This window comes from Cyprinus carpio, unplaced genomic scaffold, assembly GCF_018340385.1.
Source record: "Cyprinus carpio isolate SPL01 unplaced genomic scaffold, ASM1834038v1 S000006746, whole genome shotgun sequence".
Taxonomy (NCBI): Eukaryota; Metazoa; Chordata; class Actinopteri; order Cypriniformes; family Cyprinidae; genus Cyprinus; species Cyprinus carpio.
In genome coordinates, this window is record NW_024879345.1 from 1,277,804 (window position 1) to 1,302,258 (window position 24,455).

The window sequence follows — 24,455 nt, forward strand, 5'->3', positions numbered from 1 at the left end:
CATATGCCTTTAAAGATAAGTTTGAGGGCTCCAAACTATTATGCAGGATTTAAAAGAGACTGTAGATTGTAGACCAGGACTCCTTAGCCCTGTAGATACTTTGTCATTTGATTACTTTCTGTTTTATTTGGAGTTTGAGACACAAATCAGAACGATACAATTATTCATAATATGAATGAATGATAAGTCTGGGATCCGTGTAAAAACAACTTCACTGTTGAGTTCAATGCAAAATTCTCAAGTTATAAATTTACAATACAAGCCACATTTGAAACTGTTTTATAATGTATACATTACTGTTAAAAAAAGCTTCATGGTTTTATATATATATATTTATATATATATATATATATATATATATATATATATATTAACAATAACAATAATAAGCACCGTCAGCATGTTAAAATGATTTCTGAAGGATCACATGACACTAAAGACTGGAATAATTGCCCATTTACATCAAGATCAATAACTATAAAGATGACTATAATGATAACTATATTAGCGTTCACACCAACCATAATAACTTTCTGTTTATTATACACACACACTGCAGTTTTGTCATCTACTTCTTTGAACACTCGAGCTATTTAAAACAAGATGGATTTTTATTGGCTGTCGATGTTTTTATCAGCAGGATTTCAGAATATTACTCTTTTAATGTATTTTTTGTCAAATAAATATAGCCTTGATGAACAAATAAAAAACAAACAAACAAATAAAGAAATAAATAATATTGGCACACTTTAGTTTGTTGACCAGTTATCAGTATTAAATAACTATTAACTAGGATTTTTGCCTCAAACTTCTAATTTGCTGCTTATTAATGTCACAATTGCCTTCTTTGGCAAAACGAAAAGCAAGGAGATGTGGGCTGAACTCAAAGTAAACAGTCTTTAATCATCCAACACGGGGTAACTCAAGGCAGGTAGAGACACATAGGAAACACAACATCGACGTTCAATACCGGACGCTAGACTGGAAACAACACAGGGCTTAAGTAATGAGGGAACTAATGGGACACACCTGGGATCAATAGAACGAAATTGGGAACACCTGTAAACAAATTACATAATAAGGACAGGAACAGGAAGGAATAAAAATATGGGCCTAAAATGAACATGGAGCATGTGGGGGAGGAAAACACAAGACACAGGGCTGACAATTAATAGTTATGTAAGATAGTTGTTAAGTTTAGGTATGGGGTAGGATTAAGAGATCTAAAATATGGTCATGCAGAATAAGAACATTAATATGTGCTTTATAAGTATTAATAAACAGCTATTATGCTAGTAATATGCATGTTAATAAGCAAATAGTTAGTTTTGATAATTGGTTCTTAAAATTAAGTGTTACCAAGAATCTTACTGACCCCAAATGTTCGAACAGTAATAGACTGTATATACAGTACGAACACCTGTGAAAAACTGCATTGTTACTTCACATCTGTTTACAATGGACACGAGTGAAGAAACACATCTGAATTCCTCCCGTAAACTGCCTGCACTACAAGCAGAACAAAGTTTTTTTTTTTTTTTTCTTCCTTTCCTGAGAATATACAGTGGGATAAGCAGCACAGCAGAATCTCTAACAGCTGATATATGTCAGCCCTCACATGGTATATACAGTCACACTCCTTACTGATATGCTAAGATGACATGGTTTTGATTATTGCAGCTGCGGTTGTCACAGCGATGACAACATCACGCAGGCCAAAAAAAAAATATATATATTTGAGGGCATGTTGAGTAGCGTTTGTGTAGGCAGGGCCATTTCTAAGCATAAGTAAACAAGGCGGTTGCCTAGAGCGTCATTATCTGCCTTCCGAGGTAGCAGCCAATAGAAATGGAACCTCATAAGTGACTGATCTGGAACACTCTATGCAGACCGCAATTTGTTTAGGCTAAAATGATCGGTATAATAATAGAGCCTACCTTGTGCCACATTATTTGCATTGGGAGAGTGCATATTATTCCTTAAAATGCTTGGCTTGCAGATTTTATTTATATTTATTTATTATGATGTTTAATATTATTATTATTATCCACCCCCCCCCCCCCCAGTTTGTAGTGTCTCAATGACTATATAGATAATGCATCACTTTAAGTATAGACACCTTTGTTGATTACAATAGGATTGATCTAGTTTGGTGTGCCTGCATATTATTAGTAAACAAATGTTATTTTAAAAAGGCACATTACTTATCCAAAACATTTTTTTCTTCTTCTTTTTCCAGGAAGTAATCTGATTACATAATTATATGCATTATTTGACAATCCTTAAGCCTAAAAACTAAATGAGAAACTAATGAGATATTGGTAAGGAGATGGTCGTCACAATAATTTATAACAATTTTACATTTTGGCGAATTAGTACATTTCCTTTGTGTGTTTTCAAAAAGTCTCCCTACGCCCCAATGACAGTTAGACTTTTTTTTTTTTTCTTCTAAAGTTTGTTTTGTACGAATGAAACTGGGAAATCACTACCAATTTGTCAAAACTTAAAATTGTGATGTTTTTGTACAAATAAAATTGAACAAATTCATCACCAATTCATCAAAATGTAAAACAAGGGAATTTTTCCTATAAATTCTCCACCAAATCGTCAAAAACAAATTCACCACTAATTTATCAAAACGCAAAATAGTGACATTTTCGTACAAATGAAAGTGTAAAAGTGAAGTACACTGATAATTTGTCCATGTAAAATTATATAATTATATATATATTTTTTTTTCATGAGATTGGGTTTGATGGTCATAACAATTTCCAAACATTGGGCCTCTTTAATGAAATGAGCAGAATACGCAAATGAGTCCCATTCTGTCAACCTTCTAATTATTTTCATTAATTGTTGGGAAATGGTATGTATTTTAAGACATTTTTATTTACAGTAACAAAAATGACCAAAAATGCAACATATCAAACTCAGTGGAAAGTTATATAATTTAAATTTAATTTATATAAATGTTCATGTGGACTAAAAGTTAGTCAAACTGGCTCTGAAAACATATGCTAAGAGACGAAGGTTATTCTGATTTTGACAGAGAGCCAACAGCGGCGGACTTGTGTAAAACCTTAAACCCCCTTCATTTTCCCTTTTTTATAACTGCTATTTTCATATTTTAGTCTAGTTGGGTAGCTGAGAGAGTGGATTCGGTTCAGCGCTCCTCCGGTCCCTTAGACCCAGTAAATCATGAAAGGCTTTAGTAAGTGCTGAAACAGTAGCAGGTAAATCAAGAGAGAGAGCGCGAGTCCACGAGAGGGCTTTAAATTTCCTCTTAAACGCTGTGGGGCAGAGTGTGTGATGTGTAAAAGCCCTGTTTTCTTAATTTGATTTCCTCTAAATGCTTCTGCTCACTCTGATTTACAGCCTATCGCTCTTTTCCCTGTGCGTTATTTGTTGGCAGAAAGCTGATCTTGCAGTGGCACCCCTGGCCATTACGTACGTGCGGGAGAAGGTCATCGACTTTTCCAAACCCTTCATGACGCTGGGGATAAGTATACTGTACCGCAAACCCAATGGCACCAACCCGGGGGTGTTCTCCTTTCTCAACCCCCTGTCCCCCGACATCTGGATGTATATTCTGCTCGCTTACTTGGGTGTCAGTTGTGTGCTGTTTGTCATAGCCAGGTAACATACCAGTCACATATGTAGACATAACCCCATGTCATAACCTCGTCTCATTAACATGTTTTGCTAACTGAAGCAGTTCACTCTGGCCTTAAAGGAACGGTTCTCCCAAAAATCTAAATTCTGACATTGTTTACTCACCCTCATATTGTCCCAGATCTGTATGACTTTTTCCATGGAACACATGAGGTCAAAATGTCAAAGCAAATGGGACTCTCAAGATTCAAAATGATTAAAAGCACCATAAAAGAAGTAAATGCGACCCATGAACAATATGCTATGTCTTCTGAAAAAAATCTATACATACAAATTGCTGCAGTTTCCAGTTGAAATGAACACTAAGGAGGTAAAACTCTGACAACTTTTATTCCTTTTTCACACAAACAGAGTTTCAACAAAGAAAGCCTAATTTTTGCACAGTTGCTTGCACAATATCATGCTGATTTTAAAACTGATACTTTTGAATGTTAGTGTCACCTATACAGCTTCATATGTATGGGTTTTCTAACGCAGTTTGCTTGGTAGTGATACAGCGTGGTACGGTGTGAGGTGTAGCACTTTGGTACGAATCCTATGAAACTACTGTACAGTTCGACAAAACAGCTCAAACCCACGTGGAAGGAAGTTAAAATAGCACGGTTGCATCAGCGAATGGGTTTAATATTACTTTTGCTTTCGTTAACACTATTAGGTCAGTTAAGGGTTGGGTTTGGTGTAGGGTTTTTTATTTTCCAACACAATAGAGCACTAACCTTTTAGCAACACTTACAGGACATTCGAATTCTGAACTGCCGCAATATGTTCCTAAAGCAATGTAATAAAATTGCGGCATGTCTGTACCAACAAATTTTTTTTTTGCCAAGGTCATGCATTGAACATGCATTTTAGCGCCACTCACTGGACATTTCACATTGAAACTGCTGTGATACATGCTGTATAGTGCTAAATTTCTGTGTTCCCGAAACGTCGCCACAAGTATGTATTTCCAATGAGCCTGGGTTGAATATAGAGCACAAGTCGTATGGACTATGATACACGTTTGGTGCTTTTTTATCATTTTGGAGCTTGTCAGTCCCAAGATCTATTCCTTTTATTTGGAAAAAAACGGCTCTGGATATTCTTCAAAGTTCAGTTTTATGGTGTTGGACCAAAATGAACAAAGTTGTAAATTATTACTTGGGTCAAGGGTGTCCAGTCCTGCTTCTGGAGGGCCAATGCTCAGAGTTTAGCTCCAACCAGCTCCAACATACTTGGCTGGAAGTTTCTAATGAGTCTGAAGACCTTGACCATCTGCTTCAGGTGTGTTTAATTAGTGTTGGAGCTAAATTCTGCAGGACAGTGGCCCTGTAGGATCAGGTTTGGAGACCCCTGACTTAGGTTAACTATTCATTTGAGAATATTTACATGATGAAACGTCATGAGGTTCAGCTTAGTCGTTTCCTGGGGAAATTAGAAATATGAAATACTTGCAGGTGTGAACAGCAGATAACTAAGAGTTAAGAGAGAGAGAGAGAGAGAGAGAGAGAGAGAGAGAGAAGCACACACACACACACACACACACACACACACACACACACACACACACACACACACACACATGCAGTAAACACATGAGAGAGGAACTGTAAAGGTTGCTTTGGTCTTCCTGACTTGACACAGAGGAGCTACAGTATGTGCCTCACGTCAGATAATGCACAATAGCACAAACCATAAAAGCAAAGATACACAATTACAGTTTCAAGACAGTATGTGTGTGTGAAAGACAGAAAATAGGTATGTGGGAGTGTTCAAGTGTGTGTGTGTGTGTGTGTGTGAGTGATATTTTTTCGGGTGTGAAACGCAACCTCCCCCATCCTTCGCTGTCCCTACTGTGTCTATTTTGTATACTTTTTTTCTCTCTCTGATTGGGTCTTTCCACATCCTGCTTCATATTTCCTTTGGAAACTGAGATTCTATGACATGTAATGCTACAAAAATGTATATTCACATTTTCCAAAATTGATAGAATCATTTTTTATTTATTTTTTTACAGTTGGTTGAAGACACTAACAACTTAGAAATCTTTGTGGAGCAGTGAACATCTAAATTGTTGTTTGTATGACATGCTCCTGTTTTGGAGAATTAAACCCCAGATACTGTAGTAAATACCATTTATCGCTTAACTGTTTAAATTAGGTAAAATTTAGTTACAAAATAAAGTAATTTTAGGACTTAATTTATGGAAATCACACTTCATTACAGACTAATTGTCCTTTAAAGTAAAAATGTCTGGGTTAAGTGCATATTAATATGTCAATTAGAAAACAATTTTGACTTGTAACTCAGTTTGTAAAGACAAACTAAAATATAGCTGCAAGGTGCAGTTAGCAGAACTGTGTAAAGGAAAGTACTCTAAAAGAGCAGAATGGACCTTTTCATATATGTTCATAGCTTTAAAATGGATTCTTGTATAATTTATACAAGATAAGATTATTATTATTATTTTTTTTTTTTTGAAGTAACAGCCATTTCTAAATAATAACACCCATGTAACATTCAAATCTGTGGGCTTACACTGGTCAAGATAAAATGAAGATCCTTTGTTCCATATTGTAATGTAATGTAACAGATTCTCAAAAAATGGATAATCGCTTGTTGATTGGATTTTGAGACAGATGAATATGCATTGGTACTTTCCATTGGTCTTCATTTGAAGCATGGTGGGGAGAAATCCAAAGAAAAGGCCTTATTTTAACCTTAAAACTCCTGGGTTGACCGCATTCGGCTGGTCTATCCCGAGAGTTTTATGGTTAATGCACTTGTGCTTTATAAATGTTACTGGCAATATGATCACACAAGTTTATAACAAGCTACAACTGTCATCTAAGTTGGTTCAGAATATGCACCTTTCACCTTATAACTGCACTAACATTAATGCTGGGTAAGTGTTCACCTTTCTAATTCTCAGCTAGAGCACAAATTACCAGTCCACAAATAAACAGCATGCTTCAACAGAAACACACAGCAGACAAGACCTAACACAAAATAGTATTACTGTGTTTATGTGTTTGTCTCTTTGTACACATTTCTTTATGTGTGCATGTGCAACTGTTTTTGTATGTTCACTATAAAGCTAGTATTGCAGCAAACATGTCTGTGTGCGAGAGCGAAAGACAGAGCGAGAGAGAAAGAGATCACAGGGTGACATAATGGGGACTGGTAGAGGGTTTCCTAAGGCTTACTCTCACCATGCAGTATTTAGAAACCTTCCTTCTGGGCACAGTATGAAAGTCAAATATTTATCCTCTTCTCAAAATCTGTAATGCATATCAGCAGTTGTTTTTGTTCCTGTTGTTTTCCTCTCCTTAAGAAAGTTTTTTTTCTCTTTTCTGTGAAAGCAGGTGATGAAACAGCTGAGGAAGTCTCAATTGGAAATGATTTACTCTTACTTATGCTACTGGTTCTCATCTTTACCTGTGCCTTGATGCTGTAAATCATTGAGCTGATGCAATACTCAACTGCTGCTTCTGAATCTAATGCTTTAAATAAATCCCCATTTTTTTCTGTTATCTGACAGTGAATTTGGCACGTGTAAAACCATATTCTTATCAAAGGCAAGCTTATCTCACTATTTCATAATATATACAGTAATAGAAATATATTTTGCAGATGTTTATTTTATCTTATTTACAGATTAAAGTTTGCAACCAGTTTTACTTATGAGTGAAACAAGTGCGAGAAAATGCCATTTTGGACCAGATTTTATCCATTGCAAATTGATTGGAAAGTAGGCATTACATACCACAATGGATGAGTCATATGGAAAATAAGCGAGATTCATAAAGTCTGAAAATATATTATAAAACCGTATCAGATGCAAAGCACACTATTTTGATGAAAGTTTGCAAAGACAACAAAAATAAAACAAACACACCATAAATGATCATAACTGACATTTATAATACATTACATAGTAACAGTGATTATTAAATACATATTATGATATTTTTTTCTCTGGTGTGTTTGTCATTAGCCACAGTTGTCCCACTGAAAAAAAACAAAAAATGTACATAAATAAATAAATAAATATTTGTTTTAATCATTAAATGATTAGTTTAAATTGACTTTTAACGGCGATACCTTTTCAAAAGGTACTAATATGTATTTGGATACTAATATGTACAATTTAGGTACTAAATTTAGATGCTAAACTGCACCTTTTAGGGGTGGATATAAGGTACAAAAATGTACCTTTTCAAAGGGTCCTGTTCCAGTGACAGCTTTTGTACCTTTTTATTTACTTATTTACTTATTTACCAAACTTTACATACAACATGCATTTAAGAAAATTAATAAGGTTACCTATACCTATGGTATGCATAGTGCATGCCTTTGCTACTATAATAATATATGTTCAGGGTAGTTGCTAAGGTGTTCTAAGTGCTTGTCAGTGAGTTGATGTGCAGAAAGTTCTGGGTGTTTTCTAGGAGGTTGCTTATTGGTCCAAGTCAAAAGAGCCAGTGTGATACAGGTCCCTAGATAGTGCTCAGGTCCCTTCTTCAGTGTCAGTCAAGGATCTAGAAAACCTAGGATTTTTTTGTATCACCTACTAGGCCAAAATCATAAATCCAGTTGTTTATATTATTAATAGCACACCTCCTCTCAGCAAGTAGTATGATTTAAGGTATTGCTCAAATCTGTAGCAAATGGTGCTGGATGTTATACACCAGAGTTTAATTCTAAGGGTTAGGAGTTTGTTCAAATCCCTGAACGAAAGTATGAGCAGTATTTGTTGTGATGTTTGCCTCAGTGAACATCACTAATGAACAACGGTCCTAGTGCAGTGAGAAAACCCAAGCATGTGAAAGGAAAGGATACGTGCTCCTCACAAGATGAGTAATGCCTTCACCATTCAGGGCAAGTGCTTATCAGATTCGCACTCATTTCCAGGTGGAATATGCTTCTAAATGGGCTGCACTTAGGATGATTTAACAGACTGCTGTGTGGGGCTGACTAGATAATTAACTCCAAGTCTAGGAGGGAGGATGGAAAGAAAGCACTGGGAAAAAGATAAAAAAAAATCATTTTTCTTTTATTTTCCAGTAAAAATATTTAAGATACAATTACCCAAGAAGTAAAGTCAAGTCATCTTTATTTGTATAGCACTTTATGCAATACTAATTGTGTCAAAGCAGCTTTACAGTGTCAAACAGGAAAATTGTAGAAGAAAAAACATTTTTTTTATTTTTATTAAATGCATTTTTATATCACCATTTTTTATAACCATAAACATTAAGAAATTGTTTATTAACAAAGATTTATGCTTAAAATATATATTTTATATATTAATATAATATATTAATATAGTCATCTGTGAGGGGCTGTCGCGCTATTTTAAGTTGTGTGTTTATTTATTATTATTAAATTATGTAAATGTTTGCCACTTTCATGCCTCCTTCTTCCCGAACTATGAACTGTGTTACACAGATGTTTCCATTTTAGGTTAGGGAAAATTTAGATTCAATAGAAGTCATGCTTAGCACTGGAATACTACAGGGAAGTTAGACATCTCTTAAGACCGAAAACCCAGTAAGACTATGCTGAACAAGCAGTCAGTCTTTGAAATCTATGGTAGTCCATTGATTAGCAATGCATCCTTGTGTAGCATCCGTATTGAACTGTATGTTAGCTCAACAACATGACCTCAGCCCATGTTTTTGCTGCTAAACCCAACTACACAGTTGCATTATTTAAATATGTCAGTCTTCCTGATCTGACATGACTGTTATCAGGTGCGTTATCAGACCTGTGAACAATGACTTTCTGGGAAAAAACAAAAACAAAACAAAAACACCATTGTTCTTTCCCGAGGCATCAATGTTTCCTCAGCCTCTGTTTATCTCTTCATGTTGACCTTGCACAAAATTGTCCCTCTGCGGCGCAGATGACTGGAGATAGCAGAAGGTCAGTATAATTGGATCAAACTGACAGCTAACGGGCGACTGACGCTTCCCGTAGCAGCAGGTTAAGCCGCGTCTCATGCAGACAGAGTCTGTTCGTCACCTCTCTCCTCCGCTGGCACGTTCCACTCGATGACAGCCATCCATGTTAGATTTGCCGTTAGTAATTGGCTTTACAGAACATGATTGTGTGAACTTGCACAAAGACCCTTAGCATGAAATGTCTGGGGCAGCATCTTTGCAAGTTTATAGTTTGTATTTACTCAGACTTGCATCACCAATAGCAAACGAATGAATAGATCTATCAGTTTCAAGCTCAAAAATTATTGTCCTATGGTTCTATTCTATTGAGCTGCCTTGCTGTCTACAGCCTACATAGGAAGTTAGCTCCAAGGAAGCATCTTAACCTCTTAACTTCATGTCATAAAATGATAAGGTATTCATACAGGTATGTACTGTATGTATATACTTATATTTTGGTATGTTCCGTTAGCCAGGTTCTTGAGTAGAGCTTATGTGGGAATGTTGTGTAGACTGTTTTTGTTATTATTATTATTATTATTATTATTATGAAGAAGTTGAGCTATTTAAAGAGCACAGCAGTCATTTTAAATAGAAAAAAAAAACAAAAAAAAACTGCACCAGCACTTGATGAATCTTGCTCATAGGCTTTATGCAGAAAATGTTGTGTACGCCACTGTTAGTCTCTGAAAGTCAATCATTTTTGTTATTATTTCAGAGAATAAAAAAATTGCTGACACACACAGACACACACACACACAAAATAAAAAAATTCTCCCTGGTATCTGATTGCTTAACTCTTGAAAAGCCTGTTGATGCTTTTTTTTTTTATTCCACTACTTCAGCAAAAACAGAATTGGGTCGCAATGCTTAATTGTCAACCAATCAACCTTTATTAATGTAATGTCACTTAAATTTAGCTGGAGTAAATGGGAAATCTCAATGTGGGAGAGAGATAGCACAGAACAAGGGATCGGGGTTTGGGGATGATGGAACAGACTAGCTATTCTGCATTGGGCATCTAAACTAATCCTTTTTAAATTAATATTCTGGGTTAACTACAAGTTAAGCTATTTTGACAGCATGGCTGTCAATTACAAAAAAAAAAAAAAAAAAAAAAAAAAATCACTAATAAAAAAGAAATGTGCCTTACTAAGTACACAAAGTACTTTTCCAGGCCATAACATACAATATTTTGTGTACTTTGTGAGTGCATGTCATTATTATTATTATTCAAAATATTTTTTTTGTTTGTTCACACCAAGTGCAAACAAATTACTGAATGCATTTTTTAATGACAGAATATGTGGTACATTGATTAATATACATACATATATAAACATGTATATTACATTAAAAAAAATAAAGAAAAAAAAACTTTATTGGTAAACAATAGATAAATTATTTATAAAATATAAACTATTGTTTATAAATGGTAAACTGTTGTACAATAGCTTCATTGTTACTAAAGTAGAGGATTGTGCTGCAGAAAATAATAAAATTATGCATTGATAATTATGGTTGCCTTTGATATGAATATGCTATTTGAGAGTTTCTGGAATTTAAAAAGGGTGACTGAAATGAACATAAACAGCTCTAGCATGTAACCTAACACAAGCCTAACTTATTTGTTGCATCGAGGAGAAAATAAAAAATAATAACCATTTATATAAAATGACGGAGAGATATAGATAGATTATTCAAGAGAACAGTATTTTTCTTTAATAATTGCTAACCTATTTATTTCTCCTTGTTTCTCTATAGGTTGACCTGCCATTCCTTCAATTATTTTTTCTATGTACTATAATATGGACTAAAATGTATATGTGTGTTCTGTGTTGCTTGCCACAGGTTTAGCCCCTACGAATGGTATAACCCCCACCCGTGCAACCCCGACTCGGATGTGGTGGAAAACAATTTCACCCTGCTAAATAGTTTCTGGTTCGGAGTTGGAGCTCTCATGCAACAAGGTAGACGCCTCTGCCTGCCCCCCTTAGCACACATCCCACTCTTTTGCTGGGGGTCCCAACTTGCTCTTGTCAGGCCCACTATGACGCATGGTTGCCTCTGTGCATGTAGTTCTTGAAGCAAATTGGTTGCCGTCCAATGGTATGAATGGGACTGTGTGGGACTTTTCGTTTTTTTTTTTTTTTTTTTTGGTAGAGAATCAGAGGATCATTTATTGCATGCTAAACTTTTCCATAACCACCATTGTCTTCACTCTTCAAGGTTCTGAGCAGGTAAGTCCAATTCCATATGAAAAAAAAAAAATGGCAGCATGACACAAAGATAAATTGTTGGTCTTATGTCCTACACTGCCATATCTATTCTTAACTTCTAACCCTAACCCTGTCAAAACCTGATGCCACATCTTCTCAGCCTCAGGATGCAGATGTTTGAGATAGAGAAAGGCCTATGATGATTGAAGGAGAATGTCACATTTGATCTGCATGCCTTTGTGTTGCATCAGAATGTAATGACATTTGGTTGAGTAATAAAAGACAACTTTGTTTGCAAAGTAGCATGGGTAATGATCAAATCTGCACTGCATCTATCAAAAGAAATGGTTTAGAGTTGGGATTGGATTGCCATGTCACATTAGACTCATTAGCACTGTGAGTCTTTGTGAAATCTACATTGTGAAAGAGATGTATTTGTGGACTGGCAGAAACCAGCGACCAGTTGTTTGCTATTTTTTTAGATTTAGTTATTTTTATTATTTTTCAATTTTAGAAGTTAAGAAACATTGCAGGTATTTTTGGCTAGCAGTTCTAGTTGTTAGAGCTATTTGGCTGTTTAATTCTTCTAATGAATCAAAAAGCATGCACAGGCCATATGCAGTCAGCAACTAGAGGAGCGGTCTTTAGCCCAACTTCTGGAGACCCACTGTCCTGCAAAGTTTATTTCTAACTAGGGATATGCCAGTATCAAATTTTCATGTTGCGATTAATTGCTATTGCTTTTTTTCACGGTAAACGGTATTATCACGGTATTGAAACTGGCCATAATACAGTATAACAGGTTTAATAACTTTTTTCTTATAACAAAAATAACCGAATATTTAAATACAATAAAGCAATACAGAAAAATATATAAAGTAAATTGTTTTACACAGATTAAAGTGCAAAAGTACTATAAAGACCAATAGGCATGACTTTACAAAAAGACCTCATTAGTTAACCTTAATTAATGCATTAACATTCACAATGAGCAATAGCTACATTTGCTACATAAGTTATTAATCTTTATAAAAAAGTCTTGGTTCATGTTAGCTCATGAAATAACACAGTTGCAACTTTCGATTTTAACAACATGTTATTAAATATTGGAATAACTAAGATTAATGAATGTTCAGAAGAATGTTTCATTAAGTTTATGTTAACTAATGAATTAACTAATGTTAACTAATGAAGCCCTAATGTAAAGTGTTAACGAACAATAAAGAATCAAAACACTTTCAAACAACATCTAGGGTATGTTGTAGTCCAGATTAAAATGTAAAAAAAGAAAGTTTGTAAATGAATAGCCTATTAAGTCTAAATATTTAAGTACTTGGCGCTGTGATGAACACCATAGCAAATCCACAAATCTGATTGGCTATTTAAATCTATTTAAATACGTTTTAGAAAGTAGCAGCTGCTTTATTTATGGGGTTTCCAGGCTAAATGGCTGCATTTTCTGCAGTTTAGCGCCATATGCTGTCAGAGAGTGAATGTGCTTTCATTCAGCAGGTCTCTCACGTGTGCCCCCATGTGCTCCTCATGCGTGCTTGTTTACATCACAGCCCACGCTTGTCTTTCAAGCAGCATACAGCTGTGTTGTGCATTTTGACCAGTTGATGGGAAAAGTATACTTAAAATGCATCCAAAATTCTGAATAATTTGTAATGTATAATTATTCATGGTATTTAGAAGTTCTTACGATAACAATAACGTGCATATTCATTACCGTGATATATCACATTACCGAATACTGGCACATGTCTATTTCTAAGCTACTTAAACACACCTGTCTTGGATTCTCAAGCAGTCCTGAAAAATTTGGTTCTGGTGTGTTGATTTGGCTTGGAGCTAATCTCTATGGGACAGTGGTTCTTCAGGAGCAGGGATATAGATCTCTGAACTAGAGGGACAAATGATGTTGAGACACATAAGAAGGAGCAGCATGTTCGTGATTTTCTTAGATGCTTGACTGCAAATGTGGGTTCATCAGTGTGCAGGTTAACTACTGAACCCCACCATGTGACTGACAGTGTGGATTGCATTTATTTATTTATCTTTTCTATCAACAATATTTATATCAACAAGGAATCCTCATTAAGCAAAGGCTGTTAAAAGCCTGTGCTAGTGTGACTGGATCATTAAGGGAGGTATTATCGTCCAACAGCATCACCCCATTACAACATAATTGTAGGGTGTCATTGGGACTGTCATTTGTTCAGGATTCTCTTTGAGTTTGGAAGAGAAGATGTGGCATTCGGCTGAGGGCTAAACAGGCAGGGATTGTGTATGTTGACTGTCTGCATGTCTCATGATGAGTGGGAAACACTACACTGTAGAGAGGCTCCCCTGCCCATGGCTTGTCAGCCCCCAGAAAACTGTGGGATGGCGTGCTTGGACATGACGTTACCTTGGGTACATGACAGTCAGCCCCAACCAGGTTATATAAGGTCACCAGATGGTCCAGCATGGTGATACTTTGAAAATACAGCATTCAACTTTTTTCTTGGGATGGTTTTCTTATATATATATTTCCATTGTTTCTCCATTGCTTTTCTGCTATTGGTTATGCTAAGTCATGTTTAAAGGTGAAGTGTGTAATATATGCGATTCTAGATTCTCACACACTCCCCCTGCCCCTTCTACCTTGTACCTGACTACTAGTCTGGATAAACAGGCATTCCTGTCCAAAACTCATACCACTGATTGAGCCACATGTCTAAATACTTAAGCACCCCAGTGTTTGCACTTAAAGTCGTCTCTGATGGGAAAGGAGAATGTCTTTAAGAACCGAAGAAAATATACACATCACTTTTAACAACGGAATTGCTAGTGTATATAAGAGAAGAGTAATTCTCTCTTTCTTCCTTCCCGTTTCTGTGGTTGTTCGGGCTGTCTGGCAGCTAGAGATAAATATCCAAACTTTAGACTTGATTGACAGGACAGGCCTGACTGGAACTTACAATTGCAGTTCAATTGTAATTCATGTAACGGCTAATCTTTTCAACAGTCCATTGTGTTTTGCCATGGACTCAATGTGCCAGATCAAAGCTTACAGCTGACTCATAGAACTTGAGAAGAGGAGCCAGTTATTTCCCTGCGCTCTTGTCCTCTGACATCTCCTCCTAGGACAACTAGTTATTGTCCGGACTTTTCCCCATCAATTAATTTCCTCTGCATGACCATGGTGACAGCTTGATTAAGGAATAACAGAAAAATTATACGTAGATTGTGACACAAAATGCTTCTTCATTCTGGCTTTTACCCACAAGCCAAATGGACTAAAGTGTGTAGGGCAGTTCAAAGACAGAAGCAAATCATGAGCCCTTTATGATTTAACACAAATCTGAGAGTCTGTAATGTAATTAAATTTGACCACAGAAATTATCCTAAAATATAAATGAATTCCCACCTTCACTGCAGTTGACTTTGGCATATTCGGTTAGCATAGATGTGTTTTCCCAGTTGTCAGCAGGCAGAGCCTTTCCCTGCAACTAGTTGTTGTGTCCAGACTAGGTTGGGCCTGTGCATCTGATGCTGGTCCTCACATTAAGACCACTACTTTTCCCTAACTACTATCTCTGCTCCTCTCTGCTAGGATCTGAGCTCATGCCCAAAGCACTTTCCACCAGGATAGTAGGAGGCATCTGGTGGTTTTTTACCTTAATCATCATCTCCTCCTACACTGCCAACCTAGCCGCCTTCCTTACTGTGGAGAGAATGGAATCTCCAATTGACTCGGCTGATGACCTGGCCAAGCAGACCAAGATTGAGTATGGAGTGGTGGAGGATGGCGCTACAATGACCTTCTTTAAGGTGAGTTGAAGCTGTCAACTGAAGCACATGTAATATCAAGTCCTACAGAGAACTTTTAAAAAGGCTCAATAACGACCTTTGGCCATTGTGTTTCTTGTCTCATGGACAATTTTGTCTCATTTATTTTAACTTAAATCAGTATTTTATGGCAGTTTATTTGTTTATAATTTAAACAGATGTACTGTATAATTAGAGGGATGAGAAAAAATTAATTGACCACATCAGGATGATATATAACCTTATCACCCTGTCAGCTAACTGTACAATATCCTTTTCTAATTTGATTTGATTTAATTACATATTTAATTGATTACAGCTTTACTGAGTCACCAGGGAGGTCAATGACAGGGTAATATTTTAAATATTGTTTTGTGCAGTAAGGACATCTGGTGAAGAGACATTAAAAATTTGCGTGCCTTGGCATATTGAATTTTGGTGTCACATGTTTTGTGTGAGTTTGAATCTGGATTGTGATATTCCTGACATTTTCTGTTTTCTCTATGGAAACACCTGGAAGTTTTCAAATAGACCCAGCAGAAGTAGGTTTTAGTAATGCGTAATTTTAAGGAAGAAATCCACTGTATAAATGGAGAATAATAATAAATATAAAGAACACAAAATTTGTGATTTTTTTTAATGCACTGTATAAATGGAGATATTTATTTATTTTATATATAATAGCAATGACAGGGCAAACGTGCTATCAGTGGTCTCCCATCAGACCATCTTATCTGAAAATCTAAGCTTTAAAAGGGGTTTGAATGTTTGAAATGTTTGAGAATGAAGATTTTAAACTTGACCTAATAATTGAGGTTGTGTTTCAGAGCTTTTATCATTTTGGACTGCTGGAAGTGACAAAGGTTGAAAGCATTTTATGACTGCATGCGGGAGATCTACTCTGCATTTCTTTATTCAGTCCCAGGGGGCTGTGAATGTGTTCACTGCGACACTTAAATTCCTCTTATTAAGTCAATATTTTTTGCTCTGAGATCACAGCATGGAGAGTGTCCCCTCAGTCTGGTTTTGATTGCCAGTTTGTAACCAGTTCAGTGAAATCCTCAGCTACCTCTGTGCCAAAAGTGAAGTAAGCTCTTACAAAGGACGTTTTGTCTTTCCTGTCAGCTTCTGTTTAATATCCTTGCAAATTTACAGAGGTATATTGCGCATGTAATGATGTTCTGTAATTCACTGAATTCGACTATAATAGAAATTTAAATGTTATCATAATCTATTTTAGTTTTGCATTGTTTATTTTAAACTTTAGTCAGCAGAAGTCAAAATTGACCCTGTTTGCTTCATTGCATATTCCTTGCCTTATTGTGAACAGTTCATCATTACAGTTTATTCAAAAGAAAATTTGGTTGTCATTTATCTTTTTTTTTTCATATTATTTTTTGATGTCACATATGCTTATAACTTGTTCAACCCATTTTGTTCAATCTCTTATCATGATCCAATCAGTTCCTGAAGGACAAAATCAAGTCCTGCTTAACATTTTTGTTTTCATATCCAGTGATATCCAGTTTAAATTCCATGGAATTATTATACATTACGGAGTGAAAAAGTGTTGGCTTCACTCTGGCGAAACACACACACACACACAGACACAGACACACACACACACACACACACACACACACACACACACACACACACACACACACACACACACACACACACACACTCAAATAATGTGTAAATATTGAAAGAAAAATACATCCTATTGTAGATAACAAGACTAGAGCAGATTACTAGAAAGAGAGAGCGAGAGAGAGAAAGAGAGCAACAACAACAACAAAACATAGCCCTTTCAAAGCATCCTGGCCCTGACAACGCCTGTAATCCATTGCAGTCAGATTTCCTACAGGAACAGCAGATGTTCAGAGAGCTGAACACATATGTTCTTTTAGCAGGTGCTGATGTATTGAGTAACTGAGTGGCAGTGTGAGTGATTGACGGTTTGATAAACTGCTTTTATTGATTCTTTATAATGCTCTACAGAGAGACAAGTCACAGAACTCAAGAACACTACACTTTAAATTAGATGGGTTGATTTTATGTTCTTTAATTGCAGAAATTTAGAACTATATCTAGCATAACCATATGTAACCCCTTGTGGCTGAAATTGTTTTGTGTTTGGGGTTTTATGTTCTTTACATCTCTACTTTCACAGCTGGCTTCTTCAGCTGCTATTAATTTGCTATTGTTACAAGCCAAATAACTGTAATCTACTGCTATATAATCTAGAACAATGGGTCTCATTCACTAGTCGTGGATATGCTTAAATTTGTGTGTGATATGAAAGAAAAAGCATTTTCACAAACAAACCGTGTTTCATCAATAAAGTAGATTATTTTATTTATTTATTTTTTATTTTTTCCCCATGCTCAGTGATCATTCAGTGCGTGCTCTCAGGTTGGATCACATCTTTAGAGAGTGTCATATGTTTGCTGAAATGAAGTAAAGGATGTGGAGAAGGTTTGGGTGTGTTTTATGCAAATTACTAATCTATGGGTATGTAGTCACTCGTTTAGAATACTCCAAATGCATTAACATTATAATAAGGTTAAGAACAGATTTTAATGCATATACATGTGCTGTGAATTAGCCCTTTTTTTCTTTCTTTTTCTTTTTTTTTTTTTGAAAACATCTCCTATGCATATAACCCTCGCAGTTATTAGTGAGTGAGATTTTTTTTCTTGTTTTACTGTAATATGCAAAAAGAAAAATACTATACATGTCCACATGCTATGCAGTTATGTAGGCTATTATATATATAGTTTCTGTGCGAGTGTGTGTTTCCGTGTGTGAGTGTGTGTCCGTACTGTATGTGTGTGTCTTTAAGGGAGAGAGAGCGAGAGAAATCGAGTGCATTCCACATATAGCCTAATAAAACATAATTTTGTGGCAAAAACACGGAAATAATTTATCTTTTTTAATATATATATATTGGTTTGGCTAGTGTCGTTGTGGGTTTTGGTTATTTTGTTGATTTAGGCTGAAATCATTTGGCCCTAAAAATGTAATGGATTTGGTCCATTTTTACCCATGTTTATTCATTTATTTTACAGTAGAGCAGTTTAAATCGGTGACCTGTAACGACAGACTTAACTCCCGGCTGGAATGAGATGGTGTGGGTATGCTGTAGTGTCTGGCCTCCTGTGTGAGATTCTGCTGAAGAGTTCAGAATGGCGATTTCAAGTGCTGCAATCTCTAGACCTTGAAACTGTTGGAGGTTTTTAGCAATTTAGGGTTTTATTGCTGAAAAAATGATTTTAATAATATATGTTGAGGTTTATTGAAATGGCCGCTAGCGAGTGTCTGATGAGGCACTGGGGAGTTGGAGCTGGATGACTGCATTAATGAGAGAGCACCGATTTAATCCTTTGATCACTCTGTTATCCTCAATATACTTCGCCTGTCCTGTTAAAATGATTCCTTTTTGGGTAGTCTGTGGGATTTTACTTTGAAACATGCTCGATGAGAGCGTGTTATGCTGCATAAATGTTTGGCAAATGCACTGCAGGCAGGCTTAATGTGTGTTCTTTTATCTGGCAGTGACAAACCTGAGGGGGCGATAGAGTTTACTTTAAATGTCTGTCATTAAACTAGATTATACAGGAGGTTAGCTATAAACATGTCAACCAGTTAGCTAACTTTAACTAAATTATATAGCAAATGTCTCATCTAACCTGAAAGAGAAAACTGTCCATTAAAAAAAAAAAAGAAAAAAAAAGGGTTTGCCCGTTGTGACAATATACTGAAAATTGTTGCACGTGATGCCAGTAAAATCAAGTGTGTGTTTGTATGCTTCTTTGAAGAGAACATGTTTTGCTAACACTTAACATAAGGTTCAAATAGGTTATGTTGTAATGTTAGTTAATGTATTAACTAACATTAAATAACAATAGGCAATACATTTATTACAGTATTTCTAAATAAAGCCTATTATAAATCCTGTAATGCCTTCTTTAATAATATTTGGTACACAGATTTCTAAGGTCTGAAAATCCTGTTGTACAAAATGGCAAATAAAAGGCCTTTTAGTATATTTCAAAAAAATGTTAAATGTCTTGGTGTGAAGTCTTAATAAAGTATGAATATATTTGTATAATGTTAGTAATATTTCAAAATGAACACTTACAAATTAAAGCAACTTATATCTTGTTAAAATACAGTTTCGGATATGATATATCATGCTTTTGAGGAATATTTATTAGGTAATATCTCAATCGTCATTGTATTGCAATAGATTAAAAGCATACATTTTGGCCCACAAATTTCATATTTTTTTCTTTGTTTGGGCTTCTGAATAAAACTGTTTGAGTTTAATTAATACAATACTAAAATCAAAACTTGTATTTGTTAACCCTGTTAAGCCTGACATTTGAAATAATAGTTAAAAAAATCTTCCTGTACTGAATTATTGTAAAAATAATAATAATAATAATAATAAACAAATAAATACAATCATAAATGTACAGCTTTCTCTCTATCAAAAAGACCTGCCATAAAACATTTTAGTGTAAAAATTAGCTTTAACAAAAAAATCTGATTTTCAGCCATGAGATAGTTTGTCATCTGCTTCAATATCATAGTAGCTGAAGATTATGGCCATTTTAGGTAGCCACCATCTGGAAGCCAAGCATTTCCCATGCTGAACATACTGCCCTTAGGCTGACACATTAAATTATAGAATATTCTAACCCATGAAAGCAGGTGGAGAACACAGCAGACGTATTGGCCAGATATAGTCCTCCTCTTCTCTGGAGGTTTGCTTTCTTTGTCCTTCTCTGCTCTGAGGCATCGTATTATCTGTCACGTCTAGTATGCCACATTCTATGCTTCAAAAGATATTATGATCAAAAAGAGAAGCAGGCTCACTGGGAAAGCAGCACGACCTCTCTCTCGCTCTCTCTTTTTCTCTCTCTTATCCTTCAGTATCAAAACAATCTGTGGCAACCTTTCACAGAGAGGAGCACACCTTGGCTCACTTTCTAGGCTGCTGTTCCTCAGTCACATCTGTCTCTCCATAAGAGTCAGTGAGAAAATGTTTGCCGACTGTCTCACTTGCTATCACTGTCTTTTTAATTTGTAGAGAAAGTTTTTGTGGAATGTGCGGCCATTTCTCGGTTTCAAAACCCTTACTAGCAGATTCTCATATTTCCTTTGCAATCTTGGTCTCATCAATCTTCGGTGATTTTTTCATTCTTGGATCCTGTGAAGAGCACCCCTGGACTGTTATATAAATATATATATATATATATATATATATATATATATATATATATATATATATATATAATATATATATATATATACATATATATATAATGGAGCATCTGGTATATAAGTATAACACTAAGGTGTACCATTTTTAAAATAATAATTATACATTTTAATGTAATATGTTTAATTATGAATTATATAAATACATACTGAATGTACAGTAAGTTTGTAATTTCAAAGGTTACACTTTATTGTAAGGTGACATTGTTACAAAAACACTGAGTAATATTAATAAACTACAAGTACTTACTCTTAATGTTAGGGTTAGGGTTTGGTTTAGGGTTAGGTCACATGTGGTTATGCGTAATTAACTGTTATTGCTATATTAAGAACATGTAACTACACCTTAGAGTGTTACCATGTCAATTTCAGGAATTTATTGTCTTCTAAATGAATGATTATGGAGGACTTCAAATTTCACGTGTCACATAGTCTAATTTTTAATTAGAAATTTAAATAAAATATTTTAGGCATTGAAAGTCAGGTATCAAAGATTTTCAGTTTTCTGCATTTTTATGAATTTGGGCTATATTTAACATGACATTAATTTAGTGATCATTTATGGTTGTTGCACACTATGTATGTAAAGGCGCAGTTCTATCTTTATTAAACCTCACTTTGTGGATTGAGAAATATTTCTTATATTATTTTATTACTTTGAATTTAAGTCAAATTATAGCATGCATTATACTCTACATCGGTCACAGCAGATTTCCGGTTGAAATGATACAGTGAAACTGATGGAAGAACAGTGATTGTTCAGAGCCTGCTTTATACAAGAAAATCACATACAAGACTGTGCATTTGTGTCGCAGACATGACTTTGCATGCAGTGCACAAGCTTACAGTAAAGTGTTTTTCTTCTGTACAGCTTTCATAGTAAAATTAATGAGCAATTAAAAATAAGCTCAAATAAAATGCCTATAGACAGTTCAGATAGCTGCCATTAAAAATAAATAAATAAATAAAATTCCTATGTTGTCGGGATTGTCAAGCGTTTATGTGTGTTTGCTTAGCTGCAGTGTACTTCAATGACAAATTCACCAATGAAATGATAACTGCCCAAAAATCTATACTATAATTGTTTATAGTATAGTAGGGTCCCTTTGACGTAGTCTTGATAGGTTAGAATAGGTTTTCATGATTGATTATTCTAAAACTTCCAATTATTTTTCACATATTTTAATTTATTGCAGCATCTCTCTTGATGTCTCAATTACTGTTTAGTTCCAATTTCGATTAAACCCCTACTTTCGAAATATGAAATGTGTTCTGATTGTTTAGCTGGCCTAGTGCGTTGTGATTGGTGAACCACTTAGAGCACCCCTTACAATAACTGCAAGTTTATCTGCTCAGCTGTAAATTTTAATGATGGTTTCAATTTTGTGATACTTGTTTGAGCCTGATTCAGACCATGAGAATGTTTACTAACACAGGATCATGCAGAACCTTTGCAAGAAAACACTTAACTAAAGCTGAAAAATTTAAAAGGCATAATAGGACCCCTTTAAATCTGTTTCTGCAGTATGTGCTACTATATACTACATCCTAAAGGCAATAGATTTCATATTTAGGCAACAAATATTTAACTAATCTGTCGTAATAAAATAATAATAATTTAACTACAAAGTAAACATACTATATACATGTTGTTATGGGCACTGTTGAAATGCAGTACTTATTTTTGTACCATATGTAATAGGGATTGTTAATCATTCATTAATGTATTTACAGACCCAATTCCAAAAAAGTTGGGACACTGTACAAATTGTGAATAAAAACAGAATGCAATGATGTGGAAGTTTCAAATTTCAATATTTTATTCAGAATACAACATAGATGACATATCAAATGTTTAAACTGAGAAAATATATCATTTTAAGGGAAAAATAAGTTGATTTTAAATTTCATGGCATCAACACATCTCAAAAAAGTTGGGACAAGGCCATGTTTACCACTGTGTGGCATCCCCTCTTCTTTTTATAACACTCTGCAAACATCTGGGAACTGAGGAGACAAGTTGCTCAAGTTTAGGAATAGGAATGTTGTCCCATTCTTGTCTAATACAGGCTTCTAGTTGCTCAACTGTCTTTAGTCTTCTTTGTCGCATCTTCCTCTTTATGATGCGCTAATTTTTTTCTATGGGTGAAAGATCTGGACTGCAGGCTGGCCATTTCAGTACCCACATCCTTTGTCTACACAGCCATGATGTTGTAATTGATGCAGTATGTGGTCTGGCATTGTCATGTTGGAAAATGCAAGGTCTTCCCTGAAAGAGACGACGTCTGGATGGGAGCATAAGTTGTTCTAGAACTTGGATCTACCTTTCAGCATTGATGGTGCCTTTCCAGATGTGTAAGCTGCCCATGCCACACGCACTCATGCAACCCCATACCATTAGAGATGCAGGCTTCTGAACTGAGCGCTGATAACAACTTGGGTTGTCCTTGTCCTCTTTAGTCCGGATGACATGGCGTCCCAGTTTTCCAAAAAAAACCTTCAAATTTTGATTTGTCTGACCACAGAACAGTTTTCCACTTTGCCACAGTCCATTTTAAATGAGCCTAGGCCTAGAGAAAACGTCTGCGCTTCTGGATCATGTTTAGATATGGCTTCTTTTTTGACCTATAGAGTTATAGCTGGCAACGGCGAATGGCACAGTGGATTGTGTTCACCGACAAGTTTTCTGGAAGTATTCCTGAGTCCATGTTGTGATTTCCATTACAGTAGCATTCCTGTATGTGATGCAGTGCCGTCTAAGGGCCCACAGATCACAGGCATCCAGTATGGTTTTCCGGGCTTGACCCTTACGCACACAGATTGTTCCAGATTCTCTGAATCTTTGGATGATATTATGCACTGTAGATGATGATAACTTCAAACTCTTTGCAATTTTTTTCTCTGAAAAACTCTCCACTAATTTTCGCCGCAGCATTGGGGGAATTGGTGATCCTTTGCCCATCTTGACTTCTGAGAGACACTGCCACTCTGAGAGGCTCTTTTTATACCCAATCATGTTGCCAGTTGACCTAATAAGTTGCAAATTGGTCCTCCAGCTGTTCCTTATATGTACATTTAACTTTTCTGGCCTCTTATTGCTACCTGTCCCAACTTTTTTGGGATGTGTAGCTCTCATGAAATCCAAAATGAGCCAATATTTGACATGACATTTCAAAATGTCTCACTTTCAACATTTGATATGTTATCTATATTCTATTGTGAATAAAATATAAGTTTATGAGATTTGTAAATTATTCCATTCCTTTTTTACTCACAATTTGTACAGTGTCCCAACTTTTTTGGAATCGAGTTTGTATATCAGAAAGAGCTTATTTATTTAGTCACACTTTATTTTAAAGGTGACCTATTATGCCCCTTTACAAGATGTAAAATAAGTCTCTGATGTCCCCAGAGTGTGTATGTGAAGTTTTAGCTCAAATTTCCCCACAGATATTTATTTTTTTTATATAGCTTGTTGAAATTGGCACTTACGGAGCCCCTAAAGGGTCATGGTGGTGAAAACAGGAAACAATAT

The 24,455-nt window shown here is 35.5% G+C and overlaps 1 protein-coding gene across 3 annotated transcripts in view; it reads left to right on the forward strand.

Annotated features, from left to right (window-relative positions):
• Window positions 1-24,455, forward strand: part of LOC109059203 (glutamate receptor ionotropic, kainate 2-like) — a 242,839-nt gene that overhangs the window by 181,892 nt on the left and 36,492 nt on the right. For all 3 annotated transcript variants that reach the window (XM_042755741.1, XM_042755742.1, XM_042755740.1), the window contains 3 exons: window positions 3,413-3,636; window positions 11,448-11,566; window positions 15,414-15,631. In XM_042755741.1, the coding sequence (XP_042611675.1) occupies window positions 3,413-3,636; window positions 11,448-11,566; window positions 15,414-15,631 (561 nt within the window). The remainder of the gene's footprint in view (window positions 1-3,412; window positions 3,637-11,447; window positions 11,567-15,413; window positions 15,632-24,455) is intronic.